Source organism: Psammomys obesus, unplaced genomic scaffold (assembly GCF_907164565.1).
Source record: "Psammomys obesus unplaced genomic scaffold, mPsaObe1.curated_primary_1811, whole genome shotgun sequence".
NCBI classification, from domain to species: domain Eukaryota; kingdom Metazoa; phylum Chordata; class Mammalia; order Rodentia; family Muridae; genus Psammomys; species Psammomys obesus.
In genome coordinates this window covers 20364369-20386749 of record NW_026596091.1, presented here as the reverse complement: position 1 = coordinate 20386749, position 22381 = coordinate 20364369, and the positions used below count along the sequence as shown (strand labels likewise).

At 35.7% G+C, this 22381-nt stretch overlaps 1 protein-coding gene across 1 annotated transcript in view; it reads left to right on the top strand.

The window, feature by feature from the left end:
- Nucleotides 1-22381, top strand: part of Lrriq1 (leucine rich repeats and IQ motif containing 1) — a 224846-nt gene that overhangs the window by 92314 nt on the left and 110151 nt on the right. The window contains exons 18-22 of the mRNA XM_055627895.1: nucleotides 4858-4947; nucleotides 5612-5733; nucleotides 6243-6338; nucleotides 6563-6645; nucleotides 16027-16133. Coding sequence (XP_055483870.1) covers nucleotides 4858-4947; nucleotides 5612-5733; nucleotides 6243-6338; nucleotides 6563-6645; nucleotides 16027-16133 — 498 coding nt within the window. The remainder of the gene's footprint in view (nucleotides 1-4857; nucleotides 4948-5611; nucleotides 5734-6242; nucleotides 6339-6562; nucleotides 6646-16026; nucleotides 16134-22381) is intronic.

Sequence of the window (22381 nt, the reverse complement as noted above, 5' to 3'; positions counted from 1 at the left end):
GCGGCAGTTCAGTTCCTGGCATTTAGAGACAGCTTTACTGGGGAAGGTTTACAGAGACAGGTTGAGGAGATAAACTAGACACAGGTGAAGACAGAGAATGAGAAAGAGCCAGAAGATAGAACATAGTGTTAGAGTTAGTTTGAGGCCAAGCAGAGCAATTCATAAGCTGTGGAAGCTCATTTGAATCAGTCAACTAGGAGAGGAGTTTGAGCCAGAACAGCTGGGTTGAACCAGCCAACTAGAGTTTAGAAACAGCTAGAATGGGTGAGCTTATTCAGCAGTAAGTCTCAGAGGCTGAAAACATTCTAGGCCTAGAATAGATTGTAAGGAAGCTAAAGGCTTTCAGGACCAGGCCTAGGTTAGCAGACAGAGGCAGTAACCTCAGAGACGACAATTACATCAGGTTAATAAAAGGTACGTTTATACCCTCCCTTAATATGAGAGGCTCATTCTTCTTGGCATGCTGTTCTAAAGCTATCATGCCCCTTTTTGTTAGGAGTCATCTTTTCTGCATACAATGTCATGTCACTGTGTTTTTATGAATATTTTTCTGAAAATACTGATGATGAACATTTTTCATATAATTGTGTTGGTCATTGGTGTGTGTTCTTTTGAAGAGTATCTGCTCAGACCCTTTGTCTATCTTCTTTGAAGTCAAGCAATATATTTTTCATTGTGTATGTTTGTTTGTTTTTCAATTCCTAAGTATTGATCTTAGGGTCTTATACATCCTAGGTATAAGTGCTACGTACATATTCCTGGAGAGTTGTTCTGGTTTTTTGTTTGCTTACTTGTTTGTTTACATTTTAGCTGCTAACTCCTTACCAGGTACATAGTTTGAAGATTATTTTATTTTATTTCATTTTTGATTTTCCAAGACAAGGTTTTTCTGTGTAGTCTTGGCTATCCTTGAACTTGAACTGTAGATCAGGCTGAACTCTTAACACAGAAATCTGCCTGCTTCTGCCTCTTGAGCGCTGGGATTCAAGGCGTGCACCACCACCACCTGTATACAGATATTTTCTAGTTTGTGGGTTTTCTTTACTTTGGTATTTTCTTTTTTAATTTTATTTTTATTTATTCATTTTATATCCCTGTTGTAGTCCCCTCCCTTCCTTTCTCCCTGTGCCACCCTCCATCCCTGTTTTCCTCTACCCCCACCAGCATATCAAATTGTATCAAGACTGACTGCATCCTCTTCCCCGTGGCCTGGAGAGGTAGTTCCATGAGGGGAAAATGATAGAAAATCAGCCAAAAGAGTATGATCAGAGTCGTCCCCGATTCCCCTTACTAGGGTACCCAAATGAGGACTGAGCTGCCCATCAGCTACACATGTGTAGGGGGCCTAGGTCCAATCCATGCATGGTTCATGGTTGGTGCTTCAGACTCCACAGACCCCTGTGGGCCTTGGTTAGTTTGCTCTGTTTGTCTCCCTATGGAGCTTCTGTTCCCTCTGGGTCCTTCAGTTCTTACCCCCAACTTTTTCACTTTTTCTCTGGATCTGTTTTATCAGCTGATGGATGGAACAACTCAGAGGACAGCTATGCTAGGCTCCTGTCTGCAAACATAGCAGAGTATCTTTAATTGTTTTAGCTGTTGGCTGTCCCCTATGGGGTGAGTCTAACTTTGGACCAGTCATTAGTTGGACATTTCCTCAATCTCTGCTCTATTTTTGTCCCTGCACATTTTGTAGGCAGGATAAATTTTGAGTTGAAGTTTTTGTGAGAAGGTTGGTGTTGGCCTGCTTGCACTGGTTGTTGATCCCAGTAATCAGGGAGGCAGAGACAGGTGGATCTCTGTCAGTTCAAGGACAGCCTGGTCTACAAAGAGAGTCCAAGACAACCATCATCTATCTTTTTTTATGTTGCCTATGATTTTAATGTTGTATTTTAAAAATTCACTTCCTATTTGAATGTTAATACATATCCTCTGTTGTTACCTAGATGTTTACAGTTGGCCTACCATGTATTTTAATAAAAGCTAAGAAGGCAGTACTGAAAGGTGTCCACAGTCACACACACACACAGAAGATCCGTACATCACCCACCTTCTGGTGGCCCAAGACCCTGCTGCTAAAATATCCTCGAAAGAGGACACCCAGGAGAAACAAGCTTGACCACTATGCCATCATCAAATTCCACTGACCACTGAGTCAGCCATGAAGAAAATAGAAGACAACACAATTGTGTTCATTGTGGATGTCATGTCTAACAAGCCCTGGTCAAACAGGCTGTGAAGAAACTGTATGACATTGATGTGGTCAAAGTCAATACACTGATAAGGCCTGAGGGAGAGAAGAAGGCATATGTTCAGTTGGCTCCTGATTATGATTCTCTGGATGTTTCTAACAAGATTGGGACCATCTAAACTGAGTTCATCTATCTAATTCTAAAATATACACCTTTTCGATCATAAAGAGAGAGTACTGCTTTGGAGTACTGCTCTGTAGATTACTACTATTGGAATATAGAGCAATCGCTTTAGAGAGAGCTGCTATAGGGAGAACATCTATATAGAATGCTGGTATTGAGTACTGCTACTGAGTATTGCACTAGCAAGTAGAGTTCAGCTTTAGAGAGTAAAGTACTGATACTGGAGTAATGCTATTGTAGTATCACTAGAGAGAAAACTGCTCGAAAGGGTACTGCTACTGTAGTACTCTTGTAGAGAGTAGCAATATAGAGACAGAGAGGGGAAAAAAACAAACTAGACTTCCATAGGACAAAAGAAAATGAGCTGGCTTGACAGGTGCATACAAAGATAGATTTTTAAAAAGCTACAAGATTAGTGTAAAATTCATGCCAGGCCTGACAGCACCAGGTGTCTTCCATATCCAGTGGTCAGATGACATGATATCTTTTCCAAGATGTCATCCTTTCATTTTCACATCTTCTCTACATTTTAACCATTTCTTTGACAATAAGAGCACTAATTTCATGACAGCTGGTTTTCAGCAACCTGTGATCTTTCCCTGAATAAGTGTGCATTGCCACTCAAAAATTTAAATTTTTGAATCTAAATTTTGTCAGGAATTTTACCCTGAAGTACAATTCTTTTTTGTTGTTTTTAAGGTAGTCATCAATTATTTTTTATCATTTGTCATGAACCAGACAGACCATTTTGATTGTAGAAGTCAATGGGAATTTACTGGGTTTTAGACATGATTTAGCAAGTAGTTAATATTATCTGGTTATATATGTTACAAACAGTTTGCAATATCTTGTTTTCATAACTTTTCCAGAAATATCAAAGCAAATGCCCTCCGTGTCTCAACTCTTTCATTTCAAACTCTGACCCACAATCACTTGTTTCTTTTCACTGCTACTTCCCCAGAACTACAGCATTCTTTCTGCACTGCCATTTTCTTATCTTACCATTTTAAGACATGGAAAAGGAAAACATTAAAGGTTCCAGTGAGAGTACTCTCTCACGCATTCCCTTTCTCTCTCTTCTGTAATGCTTTATTTGGGAATTTTCACATTTGAATTAATTTAGTTGAAAACTAAAATCTGTATGTTTGTTGTGTGCAATGTAATTCTTTAAAACATGTCTTCCTGGTAGAATTAATAAGCTTATTGTCAAAAAAATAAGTTTATTGTCAAATGCAGTAACCAGTATATTTAAACTCTGTCATAAGAAAGGTTAAAATTCTCTCAGAGATGTTTAATAGATTGTTACTTTTGAGAATCACCACATAATTCAATAGATTTCTTGAATTACTTCTCCCTTCCCAACTGCAACTCTTAATCTCAGTATAACTGTGAGATAGATATTTGTAATTTTAATAGTCCCTACATAATAGGAAATCCTATAAAATACTTAATTTGGTACAGTTGTTCTGTTCACATGATATTGGAATACAATGGACTTGATTCTATCTCCTAAGAGTAATGCCGAAGTAAACGTGTGTTGTTTCCTGGCCGACCAATAGTCACTGTGTCTCAGTCATTCAAAGAGCAAGGCACACTGAACTTGTATGAATGGAAAGCTCTGTTAATATTTCCTCAAAATACTATCATTCTAATCTTCAAAATGTTTGGCTGTTTTACAGCCTTCTAAATGCTAATCAGTGTTCTGGTAATCCTTGTTCATACAGAATCACAGATGTTTATTGTAAGATACATCATATAAGATATCCAAATTAAATAAAATTCATATAATTATATCTTAGATATACAACATTTATATAACTTCATTGAATAAAGAATAAACTTGTGAATTGTATAATGGAACATACATGATTCGGGATGAAAAGGAAGGAGTTGCACAGTAGAAATTTCACACTTGAAGTATAAATTAGCTTTTTTCCCATTTGAAGAGTTGTGTTGGAGAATAATTACATCAGAAATTATATATATATTTTTTCATTCTTACAATTTTTTCCTTTCTGTCCACCCAAAAAAAAAAACCTTCTGATTAAAAATTAATGCAAACCCTGGCTTATGTGTACTACTTAAGGAAAATGGATTACAATATATTAAAAATATTGTGTTTTTAATAACAATGTTTAACAGGAAATGTAACTTGCACCACAATTAACTAAAAGCTGATTTATCTTGTTTACTCCAAGACTTATATGAGAGTAGTAACGAATGAGTACTCAGAACAATATTTACTTCTTTTTAAAAGCAATCAAATATTAGCTCTTCCCTTAACCATAACATGTGGATGAAAACCCTCATCACACAGTTTATAATGTGTGCCTTCATCAGAGACATAGCCTCCCATGATAACAAACAAAACGTGTCTATAAACAAAAGTCCTTGTGAACTTTGTGATATCCTTTACAATTTTAAGAAAACTTGCTAAAGGTGTTCAAGCTAACTGTTGTCCATCCGAATGCCGTTACTTGTACAGGGTATCTTGGAGAACGAATGGCCAGCTTTAGATTCCACTGGGTTCCCTGCACAAACACTGCCTCTCTCCAACCAGCTGCCCTGGCCAAAGGTAACATGTCATGGAAACTTATGAGTGCTCGATCTTTGCTGGCTTCTGAAGGTTCTGCTCTGCCATGGTGATTAATAATACAATTTATTGACTTGAAAAACATAATTACTTTTAGAAGCCTTTGACTTCCTCTTCATCCCCAGATGTAATTTTTCATGTAGCTTTTCTTTCATTTGCTCTTTATTTTTTTTTTCTTTACTTTGGATTTCTTTCAACGCTTTATTTCACAGTAGCCAGAAAAAAAACTGATGTGCCTCAGCTGCATATTTGGCAGTAGACTAAAATCACTAGTTGACAGCACTTTAAAAATGCAGAAATACATTTTTATTTCTGAGAGGCGGCAGCTGAGGATCCTCAGCCAGAGGTCAAGGGGACTGCAATCTCGGTTATTTATTTGATAATCTTTGAAGTTTTTGTTTTCTGAGATTTTTGTAAGATCTTTGCAATTAATCATGTTGTATATGTGAGCTATACCAAAAAGCATACTCTTCGTACCATGTAACATAAGAATATTTAGGCATGTTCCAGAAATTATATTTGATTATCATTTTAATGTTGTAATACATTTCCCTTTGAGACTGCTCAGGCTGCCACATGTTAGGTAAGCACACAGATGCTGGAATTTTTTAATTCACTTTACATTTATTTATGCTTTTAAAATAAGACCCCTCAGACTTTGAAACACGGTGAACCTTCACTTACTATACCAACTCGTCCAGCTCAAGCATGGCTAAACAATGAGAAAGAAAACGTGTTTTCACCAGAACACACACAGTTAAGCAGCAGGTAAGCTAAGTTACCCTCTAAGATGGGCACCAACTTATGAATGAAAAAGACAAAAGTACCCACCCCTTCTAAGAGTAGAACAACCATGAAAATAGACATTAATTGACTTGTAAAAGATGGAACGCATGTAATGTTAAAATAGGAAAATAAGTGTTCAAAACTGTGTGGAAGCGTTTCATTAAAGCAGCAACAAAACTTACATCTTGATGAACTAATGTAGTGCATAATTGTACAAACATATTCACGGCTTGACAGGTAGAGAGGAGGACTAAAATAAAAACCCTAGTACCACAGTCCTTTCAGCAAAAGGATTGAAATATGCTCCATGTAATTGAAATGTAAACATTTTAAATTAATGGCAGACTTTTATTACTTTTCAAGATAAAGCTCCTCTGTAGCTTAAATAGGTTTTATTTCCAAGTTTGAGACAACATAAACAGCTTGTAGTTTTTAAAAGAGCTGATGTACTTGTGTTGATTCTGTTCAAAAACATGCATTTCTGTTAACAGATCAGAAAACAAAACTTTATCCTGGACCCCTGAATCAAAGTCAAGTAAGAAGAGTTTACTACAATCTGAAAAAGAAGAAAAAATTTCAGAAGAGTGGTAAGTCCTCTGTTTTATACTAAGAAATTGAAAGATCTTGGCTATCTGAGGCAGATATATTTTGGAATTCAATAAGTCACTAGTTTTTAAGAAACTGACTTTTGAAATTAGTTAGCTTTATGAATTAGGATGACAATTCAATGTTTGTAATTCAAACATGTACATTTACATGTATGTCAATGACTAAATATGCTTCAGTTATCTTAAATTTATCTTTTCAATAGGGGCTTTAAAGATATCTCTACAGCTCAGCAAATGCTAAAGAGAGCACAGAAAATGAAATCAAAAAAATTAAGGAAAAAATTAGGTAAGTAATAGACTTTGAGCAGGAGCTATGTGTGGTATTGACTAATTTTTTAAAATTGTGTTTTCTATGTATATTTTATATGAACAGAAATTAGTGCACTGGTAACTACGTCTAAGATAATTAACTATAAACCCCTCAATTTCCAAAGAAAATTATGCTATCATATTTAATGATATAATTTGCCCTTTTATTTTCAAAATATTCCCTGTTTCATACACACTGGTATTGACTTTTCTGTGTCCTGTGCACTGTGGCAATTATGTTATAATTTGTCTCTGAGTTGGTGTATTTGGAATGTTGATTTAAAAACCATCCACTTCATGTGCTCATTGCTTTGTATGCTCTTGAATTGCTTGGTTATTCAGTAAACCGAATACATCAGTTTGTTGGAATTAGCTATAGAGATTCACACATGAAAAGAAACACTATTTCCTGATTTTGAAAAATTTGTAAACATTGGAAGGCATCTATTTTCTCTCTACTTGTGAAGCTATCCTACAAATCATTTATCTTTTTTTTGGAAACTTTACTCATTTTCATATCCATGATAAATATAGAGATATAAGGCAAAATTAGGAAATGGTTATGATTTTATATCTTTTAAAACTATTTATAATTATCTCCATATTATATTTAATGTCTGTCTTTGTGATATCATGCGTTCAGGATCTTCATAAAAGGCACATGACTCTTCTAATGTGTAACTTTGTTACAAGTAACCAAGAAAGAAATCTGTTCTTATAGCTCAGAAATTACCTGTTTGTTTTTGTTTATTAAATTCTGAGTTATATACATATATGTAGTTTAAAATCTATATTAAAATAACAAAATACTTTTAAATAAATCAAATGCTTTTCATATCAGTCACTAGCCATTGATAAATTCATGGTAACTCATTTTTTTAGTTTTTTAAACATCTAACTTTTACCTCGTTGTGATATTAGTTATTTTAATTTCTATATTCTATCCTTTTGAGGATACTGTAATTTTGAATACCATTTGTCAAATACATAACATTGAACATTCAAACATTTTAAAATGGATTTAAGTAAGTTTCTTGTTTTCCCTTGTTTTTGCCTGCTACCCACTCATTTTGTAAGTCTCTATGAAGTACATTTGCTATGGACTGAACCATGTTATGGCTACTTCAGTGAAAGAGCAACTCTAAAACCAGAAGTTTTTGAAGCTCAGTCAGGAAATTTGGAATGCAATACAGTAAATAGGGCTGTTCAATAAACTTTTTTATGTCTTCTTTGGCTTATTTTTCTATCCCTCTACATGAATTTCAAAAGGAGCTGTTTCAAAAATAATGCAAAAATATATTGAACTCCCAAGCCAAGTTCAATAGGTTGAGAACTGACCCAGCCAATTTTCAAGAAGTAATAGCCTATTTCTATGTTTCAGCAAATGATTCAGCAAGCAATATCTGCATTGATTTAACTTTTTCTTTCTTCCTATTTTATGTATTTGTTTTAAAATTTGTGCTCACAACTAGATGTAATTATGCAAAAAAGTTTCTTCTGTCAGTCACAAGGGGGCATGATAGGGTCAAAAATGAGAAGGGAAACCCAAAGTTAAATATTGTAACTCCATTTTAACTTAGTATTCTGGCAATGCTGCATAGGCGTGATATGTTAAATAGAAGCTGTGGATGAAAACTGTGACTCTTTAAATGGAAATCACCAACTGATCGCACAATCCCAATAGCCTTTTTACCACAGTATGAACATGTAAATCTCCATGTGATGTGTTTGTCCTCTTTGTACATCAACATATGAGGTTCAAGATGCAAAATCAATTTGACTTTAAATTCTGAATGCCTAAATTTGGAATTTAATGACCAGCCTTTCACGGTTCTCATGGCTTTCCTCTATGCCCTCCTCACATATCAGTTGAAATAAGAGAGGGTTACAAATGAGAAAGAAAAGAAAACCAGAAGGAACCTCTTGAGAGATCATATTTTATCTTTTATTAAGTTCACTTACACCATTTCTGTCTGTGAGTAAGTTATTTAAGACTCTGTACTATAGGGTTTTTTTTTTTAAGCTTAAAAATTAGATCAAATTCCTGTTGCCATTCCAGTTTTCATAACTCAACTGCAAATGTGTCATAAATTTACTTGAATATGAGCATGATTTAAACTTTTAGCCACTGATGTTCTAAAACAATATTTAAGTATTTACTTAACTATCCAAATTCTGCTTAAACTGAAAAAGTTTTAAACTGAAAGTCTAAATATTAAGTGTACCTTGTATGAAAACCTTGTCAACATGAAAATTTGGAGCCATGAGAGGGCAGCATTGTCCACGAAAGTGCTGTGGGACTAACTCCTGTTGACTGAGATGATTGGGGTGGGAAGAGTGTCAGAGACAGGTTCTATGAATTCAAGAGTCAACAGGATTCTGTGGGCTAACAAAGCCTTGATCGTCAGGGAATCCAAGCATACAAATAGGGTATGGCAGCATTAAATATCAATCATGAAAAATATAAACTAAGCTGCTGGTCAGGGGAAATCACTTCATATTTCCTGTTCATACATTTTACATACTTGTATTAGCCAAGGAATATGAATCAATACTTATTTACTGTTAAAATGATAACATGGCAGCTGCAGAAAGTCTGGTTTTTGGAGAAAGTAGTGGGTGAAGGAATAAGTTTCTGAGAGAGGAAGCCAACTACTGAAGAAGTAGATTAACTGTGAAGCACAGTTGAGGAGCCTTTATTGGGAGCAAAGAGTGTGGACAGTTGTTAGGGAAGCTCCAGTCCTGATGAAATCTGTCTGCAGAACTGAGGCCATCTGCTTTAAAGGACAGCAGGACCCAGTGTCCTACACAGCCGAGGTTACAGGCAGCGGCCCCGGTCTAGTTTGCTTCATCTTACTTCTTTGATACAAAATATCAGAAGCAGAAGAGGAAAGAATGGGAAGATTGTGGAGGAATTGCTTGCTGTCTTGATAAGAAGTCTAAAATTGTGCGAAACTGTCATGTTTGGCTTGGTTATGTTTGGATTGCTGTTGTTGTTTTACGTAATAATTGTTTCATCTCCTCCCCACCCCTTTTTGATTGACATCAGCTAGAAACAATAGTGACTAGTCCTGCTTTGTATATTGTCTGTCTGTCTGTCTGTTCTGCTGCCCTGTACACAAAAGTAATTTCAGAACTTAGTGAGCAGAATTAGGAGTTATCAGACACTGGAGGAGTTTAAAATTCAGCACTGCAATGAAGAATACCATATGTAAGGCGAGAGCCCCATGTCTATTGAAAACATGCAAGGTCAATAACCTGAGGGTAGTGAGCATATTTGGGCGTAACACTAGAGGAGTGGGCTGGGGAAAGTGAGTGGGTGGCTGGTTTTGATGCCTAGCACTCCTCAGAAGCTCTAAGTGGAATGGATTTGGGTGCATAGAAGCTGGTAAAGTATAAGGGAAGAAAATGTAGAACATAGACATAATATGTGTTTCTCTGTATCAAATTTATACATGCTGAATGTAAGTCTTTGTAAGTAAAGAAAAAGATGAAACAAAAGAGGTTAATTTATTTTTGAGGCAAGGGTGACACAGGATAAAAATGACCCATCCACTTGTTTAATTCTCAATAATATCGAGTATATAATTCTTGTTCAGTAGGTATTTGCTGGCTTTATTTCCATGAAAAACAGCTTAAGGCATTTCATATCATTAAATCATATCTTAGAAGTAAGTAATGTAGAAAAATTTTAAAAGGCTCATTTTAGGCATGGTAAGCAGTTTATGGGTTGTGAGAAAGGAGTCTTCAAAATGATAATATAGCTGATGCATTTTTAAATGAGAAGGATCAAGAATGATCAATATTGGCAAAATTTTAGCAAAATGAGATTTACTTAAGATTTATTTTATTTACCTCAAAAGTTCTAGAAAGAATCAGTGAAAATTTTAGTCAAACACTACTTTGTTGTGCTTCCAAAAACAATATTAGAATTCATTTTGAACTGTAAGCAGTTGAGGCTCTACCTATTTTACATTAAATCTACTAATACACCTGCACTTGACTCAACATTAAAGTTATTGATAAACATTTAATACTCTATATTTATGGTTCTGTGAGTCTTTAATCAATTGTAGACTTATATCTAGGAAGTTAAGTTTAAATTAGTGCCTAGTATGCATGTACATGCAAACAACTTTTGGTGCAAATGTGGCTCAAGAGGGCCAGGGTCCATCCCAAGAACTGTTCAATTAGCAGTGTTTTCCACATGGTGCTGGCTTTAGTGGATGCAAGAGTCAATGGGATTATGGATGTTCACTATGTTTTCATGCTAAAAATAGGCAACATGTGACAGAGGATTCCTGTCTGAAGGCCCTGAAAGGACAAGAGATCATTGTGTGAATGTGTAAAAGTGAATCCTCGACTTCAGTTGATACCCATAAGATGTTAGCCGTGAGATACTTGCCAAGGAGAGCTGTATATGGGAAGTAAAACTAGCCAGAGAGAGAGACATGTTATATGAAGCAAAGGTGGAAGGAAAGATGCACTTAGACCTTTGAAATTATATTACTGAACATCAGAAATTAATCACAGGATTTGGTCTTTGCTTTGCTGAATTCCGGTCTTGATTTAAGTCCAGTATTTTCTTGCTATGTCCCCATTTCACCATTTTGGAATGGTAATATATATTCTGTGCCATTGTATGATGGAAGTATGTAATTTGGGTTGTTATTTTACAAGAGATTACTATTAAAAGATTGCCTTAAATCAATAGAAGAGACTTTGAACTTTCAAACAGTGTTAAGACCATGAAAGCCAGTGAAAATATTTAAGTTGATTTGGCCAGAAAGTTGAATGTAGTAGTTTGAAATGGAGGTATCCGCCCTAGTGTCAGACATTTGAACACTTGGTTCCATTTCATAACATTGTTTGGGAGGCTTAGGAGGTATGCAAAGCATATGGGAAAGCAAGATTTTATTTTATTTTATTTTTAATTTTATTTTTCTTCACAATTTATTATTTCCCTATTGAAGCCCCCCCCCCCCACAACTCCCCCCAGTTCCACCCTCACTTGCTCTTCCTCCTATCCCCTTCCCCTAGACCACTGAAAGGGGGAGTTCTGCACTATTGCCATCTGCCTATAGCTTGTTAAGTCTCATCAGGACTACTTGGATGATCTTCGTCCATGGCCTGGCAAGGCCACATCCCCAGGGGCAAGTGATCAGAGAGCAGTCAACTGAGTTCATGATAGAGGCAACTCATGCTTCCTTCACTCAGATATCCACAGGGCGACTGAGCTGCCAATCGGTCACATCTGAGCAGGGGGGTGAGGTCCTCTCTATGCATGCATGGTCCTTGGTTGATGTATCATTCTCTGCAGGACCACTGGGCTCAGATCTTTTAGTTTTGTTGGTCTCCTTGAGGGGCTCCTCTCCCTGCCTTGCTGCTCTATTCCCACCCTCTCTTCCTCCATAAGACTCCCTGTAATCTGCCCAACGTTTTGCCCTGAGTTTTACCATCTGCCTCGATCCCCTATTGGGTGAATCCTTTCCGAGGACCTTCTATAGCACGCTCCCATCCTGTTTTCTCTATTCCACTGCTTCTGGTGTTTATCCTGTTTGCCATTCTGAATGAGATTTAAGCATCCTACCTAGGGTCCTCCTCCAGATCCAGTTATACCACTCCTGGACATATACCCAAAAGATGCTCCACCATTCAACAAGGACATTTGCTCAACTATGTTCACAGTAGCTTTATTTGTAAAAGCCAGAATATCGAACAACCTAAATGTCCCTCAGTGGAGAAACGGTGCAGAAATTGTGATACACCTACACAATGGAATACTACTCTGATATTAAAAACAAGGAAATCATGAAATTTGTAGGAAAATGAATGGAATTAGAAAAACTACAGTATCCTGAGTGAGATAACCCAGAAGCAGAAAGACAGACTTGGTATACATTCACTTATAAGCGGATATTAGCTGTATAATATAGGATAGCCATCTACAGAGCTAAAGAAGCTCAACACAGAGGAGGATCCTAGGGAGGATGCTTGTATCTCATTCAGAGTAGCAAACAAGATAGACACCAGGGATGAGATTTTAAAACGTTGCCTCTTTCAGTTTGTTCTGTCTGTTTTGTGCTTTTGCTTCAAGGTGTGAGCTCCCAGCATCCTGCTCCTGTGGCTATAGCTACTGTTTGTTCCTATGATTCTGCTCTGCCATCATGAACTCACTTCTCTCGGGAACCACAAGCCAATAATAAACTCTCTCTTTCTTAATTTCTTGAGTTGCTTCTGATTTTGGTATCGTATTACAACATAAAAGTACAGATGTTCAGCATGAAGAATGTGCATCTTTCATGCAGAAAACCTCCGGTTCAGCCCCAGAAGCTCACAAAATTGGGCATACTTGTACCTGGTTGAAATCCACTAAGAAGGAAGAGGCAGGAAGTTTGAATTCAAAGGCTATCTTAAAAGTTTGAGATTAGCCTAGATTATTTGAGGCCATTGTCTTTAAAAAACTATCAACAATAACTATATTTTATGATATTTTTGTGTCAGAATAATGACGTTAAGGTAGTGAATCAAAACTGAGACTATAGAAGCTGAAAAAGGATTATGCAGGTGATGGATATTGTCATGGAAACCATGTTACATCAATGATACAATGGCTATAAAGCATAAATCACAGACCCAAATGCATAAATGAATTCCATTTGCATACCTGAAACTTTCTTTAGATATGCTTAAAGTACAGTTAATGTGTTTTATTGACAGTGGTAAGGCATACTAGGAAAGAGAAATAATTTTTTAATTATTATTTTTTTATATTATTTGCAGTTTATTCATTTTGTATCCTAGCTGTAGCCCCCACCCTCATCCCAATCCTATCCTCCTTCCCTCATCTCCTCCCATGACCTTCTCCAAGTCCACTGATAGGGGAGGTCTTCCTCCCCTTCCATCTGACCCTAGTTTATCGGGTCTCATCAGGACTGGCTACATTGTCCTCCTCTGTGGCCTGGCATGGCTGCTTCTCCTTCGGGGGTGGGGTGGTCAAAGAGCCAGCCATTGAGTTCATGTCAGAGAAAATTTTTAAAGTACCGTTTACAACAGACAAGTATACTTAAAGAAAACAGAGTTTGCAATTGAAAATGTTGGATCCATCTATCTGTTTACTACATGGATCACCTTATTCTGTGAATGATTGATGATTTTCAAGTAATTTAATCATTTGAAAATGTTGCTGTTATTTAGGTTGGCTTACCCTTGCTTGTGGCATTTACTTTCCTACGCTTAGAGAGCATGTATTTTGGTCATTACATATTCTGTATCAACTTTCACACTCAAAGTCAATGTTGGAAAGACTGTCAGAGTGCAAGATTACTTTTTTCATATCCATACAACTAGTAAACATTGCACCTGGTATCTGGCTCAACATACAATGCACACAGAATGATCCACGAACTGCTTTCTTTCTGGTATCCCTTTTTACCACCTGGCTTCCCTACTTCCCTACTAATCTAAGCCTTGAAGTGATATTTTATTCACAATGATATTTCTAGGGACTTTTAGTATCCGTTTATTTCCCCCATGTTAAATTACCACAATTTTTGCTTCTTATCATTATACCTTTACAATTTGAGTTGAGTTTTAAATCAGTTTAAAGTGATACAATCAAAGTGTTCTGAGGCTAATGGATATTTATAATGTAATGCTCTATAGATATTCCTGGAAAATAAAATTACTTTAATGAATAAATTTTGTGTGGCATATCTTCTAAATAATTTATATGTGTTACATGATTGGCTCTGATCAGCACTGTGATGTAAGTGCTCTTGTTATCCCTGCTTCATTTGTACATATCGAGAGTGCTATTTTTCCAAGAAAATTTCAAATAAGGAACTGACACATGTTTTTGTTCATAATTTTGTTCACTTGAATAAAAGCTAGCCAATGATGGATCCATTTACCTATTTTGCATATTAAATAATTTGCCAAGAACATAATTATTTTAAAATGTTGAAATGGTTTATGGTGACATATATGTGTTTGTCTCATCGGTCGAGTTCCTACTCTTACATGAGCATGAAACATTTCCCATACTGTTTCAGTGCTTACATGCAAACTCAGTTTTGTTCAGATTGGAAAGAAAAGACAGATTGGAAATCATTGTGTTCACATACATACAAGCAATGAAAGTTGGAATGGATATCTAGCCCAGTTATATAGAGTTCTAACTTCTGGAAGCAACATAGATCTAATAAGAATGGAAGAAGAAAGATTAAGAGTTAAACTATGACCATGGGGAACCACAGAATTATGACATGATCTGTGACATAAGCTCATGAAATGATAATACCCCCTCTCATCAACTTAGGTTTGCTTTTGGTATCCCTTTATAGTTGGCTTATATAACATATGCTTCCTGTGCTATAGCAACCCGAACATTTATCATTACTGTTAATTCTTAATGAAGTTTGGTAGAGACTTCTAATTATTATAATGCCTTGGGGGGGGACTCAGAAAGTAGCCAAACGTTGTTAAGTGAATGTGGTGTTTGTAAACACGTAAATAAGCCCAGTGGGGCTCAGTTCCTGCTAGAAGTCTGCTAGGGACTGACAGGCTGCTCATTCCAGAGCAACCTTTTCACAGATATCCTTTCCCCTCTCAATCTGCAGTCCAAAACTTACTACTTTAGCATCAAACTACAAATGTGCTTTGGTATTTAGGATGTTTAAAATATTGACTTGTCTGTTTGATCTATTTACTGCTATTACTCTAAATATTAACTAAAGGGTTCATACTCTTCTTGACCTTTTCCAGATAATATAGTAAAAGACACGTGTACCACCCCAAAGTGAGTTTTATGTAACCATAGTAAAAGTGCATACTTTTTTATTAACTTTCATCTTCTAGTACTTACTTTACTACTTTCTCATTTTTTAGTCAAAACATCTAAATAATTAAGGGCCATATCCTTTTTTTTTCACATTCTATAGAACAATTTGTTATTAATGAGAAATTACAAGGCTCTACATTCACAGGGACTCACTTTGTAATATGCTAGATTAATACAATTTCTAATTTAAAAAATATAGAAAGTATTCATATAACTTTTTTGTTATGTAAATTTATTAGTACAAAAGAGAAAACATACTTTTACATGTGAAATTATTTTTTCTATTAGTTATATGTTTCCTAACTGTCTTGTTTCCATCTCACATTTATTATTACTGTATAGTTTATCACTGATATATCGACTATATTGACTACTCTGTTCATCAACAGATTTTTCTATTTCTCAGAGCTCCATAGAGTGTGTATAATTGTTACTAGCAGTGTGAAGAAATACTATGGTCATATCAGAGAAAGAATAACCTATAGGTGGCCTTTCCTGTTGTCTTTTTCCATCTAGAACCCTCTGTGCGACTAGCATTATTCAAAAAAAACAGAAATAAAGTTCTGGTTACAAAGTCACCAAAGAAGACACAGCTCGGGAGAGACAGTTACATTGAAGGTAAGGTTTAAAGAAGAAACTATTACTAAAATGTTTTCAGTCTTCATAAGACCTAAAGTACACATATGAAAGATACATATGTAAAGTATACATGAATAAGAATCACATATATTTACCAAGATAAACACCTTATCTATCATGCTGAATATTAGTATATTTTTCATTTGTGCCTTTTATTTTTTTCTAAAGAAGATTGCAATATTGTATCGTCAGTGTTAATACTGATATAAATTTTTAGAGGTGCAAATTATATCTTCAATAAGTAAGATTGATCACATGCTAAAATGATATTTTAATATAGTCAGTATGATCAAATTTCGTTAAACAGTACAAATTATACTTTTATTTAAAATATTTTTCCTCAAACTAGAAAAATCTGTTGATTAACAGGAAATATAATCAATATCTATATCCTACGCAGTCAATAGTGAAAGCTTTCTCAGTTTTAGATTTAAGGTTTTCATATCTAGTTGACTGGTTACATTTCTGATTTTGGTATGCAGGAGACCTATACACTTAAATTATTAGACAGAACCACAGTGTGACTTAACAGTTTTACATCTGTTTGTAGTACTAACATTTTTATAGTTTATTCAATTTTACTTTCTTCTAATCCTTTATAACAGGGGAAAAGGAATATATTTTTGAATGGAAAGTAACTATTATTTTCTGTATCATTTATGTAATGAATCTTAAAATACATACATCGCTCATAGCCTGCTTGAGAATGGGTTCATTGTTATTTGCATCTCATTATGATTTCGAAGTCAGTGAATTATTATTATTATTATTAAAAGTAATTATAATAATTGTTATTATTATTAATGTGTGTATGGTTAGAAGACATGACATCTGGAGTTTTTGTGAATGACTGCAACAACAAACATAGTTAGAAAGACATGTAAAGCATATATGGCAGTTAATTGAGGTTACTGCAGTAATAGATTATGTATATGTACAAATGTATATTGTATGCACATCAATTATACTATTTTATATAGTATATAAATATACTATACTATTTTAATATTTACAATTTGTCCATGGCACAACAACTTCAAATTGTGTCCACTAAAGGAATCAACTCAATATTGGTGAAATGTGTTTGTCTGGGTATTTTACTTTTCTTTTTTTCCTAATCCTAAATATTTTGAACTTCAGTTGAAACACTGAATGAGTATTGTGTATATATAGATTTTCTAACTAGAGGTTCATAGTTATTATGCTTATTTAAGACATTTGATTTTAAAGAGTGAGCTTGACAATGATGGTTCTACATGAAAAAAAATGTACAGATTTTAAGAAGAGTTAAAGATAATATGCTTGCTGTCATCCTCATTGAACTCCATGTTGTCTTATGGGCTGCTCGGAACTCACCCTGCACTGAAGTGTATGTTCAGCAGTGCAGAGGACACCTTAGTTCAAGCAGGATGACCCACTGCAGCTGCCCAGTCATGGCTACATTCTTAAACCAAGTTTTTTGAGATAAAACTTGTTATATAGTGTACCTTTTTTTGAGGCTGTATTTAGAGCACTAAGAGCAATTTTTATTATTTATTATTTTTAAATTTTTAAATTTTTTTTTATTTTTTATATTAATCACAGGTTATTTACTTTGTATCCCAGCCATAGCCCTTCCCTCACTCCCTCCCAATCCCACCCACCCCACCATCCCTCATCTCCTCCCTGCCCCTTTCCAAGTCCACTGCTAGGGGAGGTCCTCCTCCCCTTCCATCTGACCCTAGCTTATTAGGTATCTTCAGGACTGGCTGCAATGTCCTCCTCTGTGGCCTAGCAAGGCTACTCCTCCCTCAGTGGGGGAAAGGAGGGAGGTCAAAGAGCCAGCCATTGAGTTCATGTCAGAAATAGTCCTTATTCCCTTTACTAGGGAACCCACTTGGATACTGAGCTACCATGAGCTACATCCAAGCAGGGGTTCTAGGTTATATCCATACATGGTCCTTGGTTGGAGAAGCAGTCTCATAGAAGACCCCTGTGCCCAGATATACAGGTACACCAGGCGCCGGGCCACCTATAGTATACTTTTAAAATTACAATTCCATTAATTTTACTGTTGCATAATCTGCATTACCTCTTCATTTTATAACATTAGAACTAGTTTTCCCTTAAGAAAAAAAAAATGAAAAAACTTGTGGGAATTTGAATGCCCCCCATGAAGAAAATCAAAATTTAATTTGCTATAGGTTTAGATAAATAACTCCATGTGGAATAATATCTCAGAACTATGCTATGCCAGCATTGTTTCATAATTTCTGATTTTCTTCAAATTAGATCATAGTAATTTTTGAGTATTGATTCTATAATTCTAATTTATTTTATAATGAAACTGTATGAGTTACAGGAAAACATTCGTCTTCAATTTTGCCATCATGACGATGTGAAATGTCATGAGCATTCTAAATTGTATTAAATGCTCTGATTACTATTATGGCCTATTTCTATATGAGAGTAGATAAATGAGGATGTCCACATGAAAATTATGGCTACACCTGAGAAATATTTGACATGCAATAAATTGTATTAAACGGTACAAAGTAAAAACCTTAGCTTTTATCACTCCACATTTATAAAGAACATATTTATATAGTTTGAATTGTACATGAAATAGAAAAAAAATATCTTTATCTTAAACCTAGTCAAGGATAGCCTGTGACTACATCTGTGCCCGACATAATCAAAAGGATATGCCGTGTGTCAGAGATTATTCAGTTCTTCCTATAGCACTGAGGACCTAAGATTATGTAGCTCTTTTATGGCTTGCTTGCTTGCTAGCTTGCTTGCTTGTTAGGTATGTATTTTAGTTTACTTCTGTTATTACATATAATTCTCACATGGGTTTAATATCTAATCTTGCCTTGAAAGTTGAATTATCTTAAAAGTCTCTGAATAAAAATTTTGTTTTGTTTCTCTTTAAGTCAATATTAGTTACTGACCTCAGAGAAAACAATGTTGTGGTGTTATAAGTATATATGCAAAAATTTGTTTTTAACACAGTAAAATCTTTCTATTAAATAGCGGTTTCAACTATATGTTTTAATTAATTTTTATAAGCAAACAGTAAATCAACTCAATTTTATTTAAATATATACAGTATGATTCATTATACTGTTTTACAAAAGATTTTCATGTTCAATTAGTAAAAGTAGTATATAGATGATCATGTCACTATCATTGATAGTCATTATAATTTTTATTCTATTTCATATTATATTCATTAATAAATCATGATTATAAAATTATGAGGAATATGTGGTGTTTTGACTATGTATACAACATGGTATTGTTAAATTCAGCTAATTAACATGTATACTACCTCACCAACCAATGGTTTTTATAATGAAATATTTATATCAGACCCTTCACTATATCTTCTATAGTGGCTTTGGTATATGGTGGATCTAAACACCTAAATATCCCCTACAGGTACCCTATTTCCTTCCTTTTTAACTATAAATATTTGCTAAAAGTACATGTAGAGGCACAAGTACAGACATAAAGGAAATGAACAAAAAAAAATGGAGGCCCTCATAGAAATACAGGAATCCATGTTCAAACAGATGAAAGAAATGGTGGAAGACATGAAAACAGAATTAGCAAAAATAAAAAATAAACACAAACAGAGAAAACCCTGGAGCTGGATAAATTAGAAAAAGATCACAAAAAAGAACCACAAAGGTAAACATCACCAATAAAAGAGATGAAAGAGAGAATCTCAGGTGCTAAAGATACAATTGAAGAAATTGATACATACTCAAAGAAAAAGTAAAATCAGAAAAGTCCCAAACACAAAACATCCAAGAAATCTAGGACACCATGAGGACTCTGGCTAAGATGCTCAATCCCCACTCAGAAAGGCAAAGAAGATGGACATTAGAGGAGGGAGAAAACAGGGGCCAGGACAGGAGCCTACCACAGAGGGCCTCTGAAAGGTTCTACCCTTCAGGGTATCGAAGCAGACGTTGAGACTCAGAGCCAAACTTTGGGCAGAGTACAGGTAATCTTATGAAAGACATGGAGTTAGTAAGACCTGGAGAGGACAGGAGCTCCACAAGGAGATCAACAGATCCTAAAATTCTGGGCACAGGAGTCTATTCTGAAAATGATACTCCAGCCAAGGACCACTTATAGAGATTGCCTGGAACCCCTGCACAGAGGTAGCCTATGTAGCCTCCACAGTATCCAAGTAGCCTCCATAGTAATGGGGACAAGGACTGTCTCTGACATGAACTGATTGGCCTGCTCTTTGATCACCTCCCCCTGAGGGGGGAGCAGCCTTACCAGGCCACAGAAGAAGACAATGAAGCCAGTCCTGAGGAGACCTGATAGAGTAGGGTCAGATGGAAGGGGAGGAGGACCTCCCTTATCAGTGGACTGGGAGAGGGACATGGATGGGGAAGAGGGTGGGGAGGATTGGGAGGGGAGGAGGAAGAGAATACAAATTGAATAAACTGTAATTAATAAAAATAAAAATAATTTTAAAAAAGAATAATAAGAATAGAAGAAAAAGGAGATTCCCGGCTCCAAAGTCCAGAAAATATTTTCAAAAAAATCAGGAGCCTACCACAGAAGGCCTCAGAAAGGCTCTGCTCTTCAGGGTATCAAAGCAGATGCTGAGACTTGTAGCCAAACTTTGAGCAGAGTCCAGGTAATCTTATGAAAGAAGGGGGAAATAGTAAGATTTGAAGAGGACAGGAACTCCACAAGGAGAGCAACAGAACCAAAAAATCTGGCCACAGGGGTCTTTTCTGAGACTGATACTCCAGCCAAGGACCATTCATGGAGATAACCTAGAACCCCTGCACAGATGTAGCCCATGGCAGTTCAGTGTCCAAACGAGTTCCATAGAAATGGGAACAGTGACTGTCTGACATGAACTGATTGTCCTGTTCTTTGATCATCTCCCCCTAAGTGGAAGGCAGTCTTACCAGGCTACAGAAAAAGACAATGCAGCCACTCCTGATGAGACCTGATAGACTAGGATCAGAAAGACTGAGAGAAAGACCTCCCCTATCAGTAGACTTGGGGAGGGGGGTGGGTGAAAAAAGGGGGAAGATGGGTGGGGTTGGGAGGGGAGGAAGGAGGGAGCTATATGGGGGATGCAAAGTAAATAAACTGTTATTAATAAAAATTAAAAAATAAAATCATAGAGCATTTTCCAACTATAAAAAGAGATGTCCATAAACATACAAAAGGCCTACAGAACACCAAATAGACTAGACCAGAAAAAAAATGCTCCTCATATCAGAATAGTCAAAACAGTAAATCTGCAGAACAAAGAAAAAATATTAAAAGCAGCAGGGGAAACATGCCAAGTAACATATAATGGTAGACCTATCAGAATCACACCAGATTTCTCAACAGAAATTATGGAAGCCTGAGCATATGTCATTCAGACTCTTAAGAGACCAAAAATGCCAACCCAGACTGCTATACTCAGCAATGCTTTCAATCAACATAGATAGAAAAAACAAAATATTCCATGACAAAACTAAATTTAAAGAATATCTACACAGTATCTTAACCTTACAGAAGATGCTAGAAGGAAAACTCCAATCTAACGAAATCATCTACATCCAAGAAAACGCAGGATGTAGATAACTTCACAACAAAAAAATTAAAAGAAAACAAGCATAGAAACACAGTAACAACACCCAACTCCACAATAAAAGGAAAAAACATTCGCTGGTCACTAACATCTATCAATATCAACAGACTCAACTCTCCAATTTCAAGAAAGAAATTAAAGAAGATATCAGTGATGGAAAGGTCTTTCATGCTTATGGATCAATAGGATTAAAAGGATAGTGAAAAGGGCCTTCCTGCTAAAAGCAACCTACACAGTCAATGCAATTCCTATCAAAATACCAACACAATTCTTTCCAGACCTTGAAAGAACAATTTTCAATTTCATATGGAAAAAAATACCAACCCAGAATTGCTAAAATAATCCTGTACAACAACAGATCGTCTGGGGGTATCTCTGTTCTTGATCTCAAACTGTACTATAGAGCAATAGTAATAAAACTGCATGGTACTGGAATAGAAACAGAATGGTGGATCAATGGAATCAAGTAGAAGACCCCAAAATAAACCCACATGCCTACAGATACTTGATTTTTGACAATTGAAATTAAAAATTAATTTAATTTTTTAAATTAAAAATTAAAAAAATTTGAAGTTTTTTCTCAAACAGGTCTTTCACTTGCTTGGGTAGAGTCACACCAAGGTACTT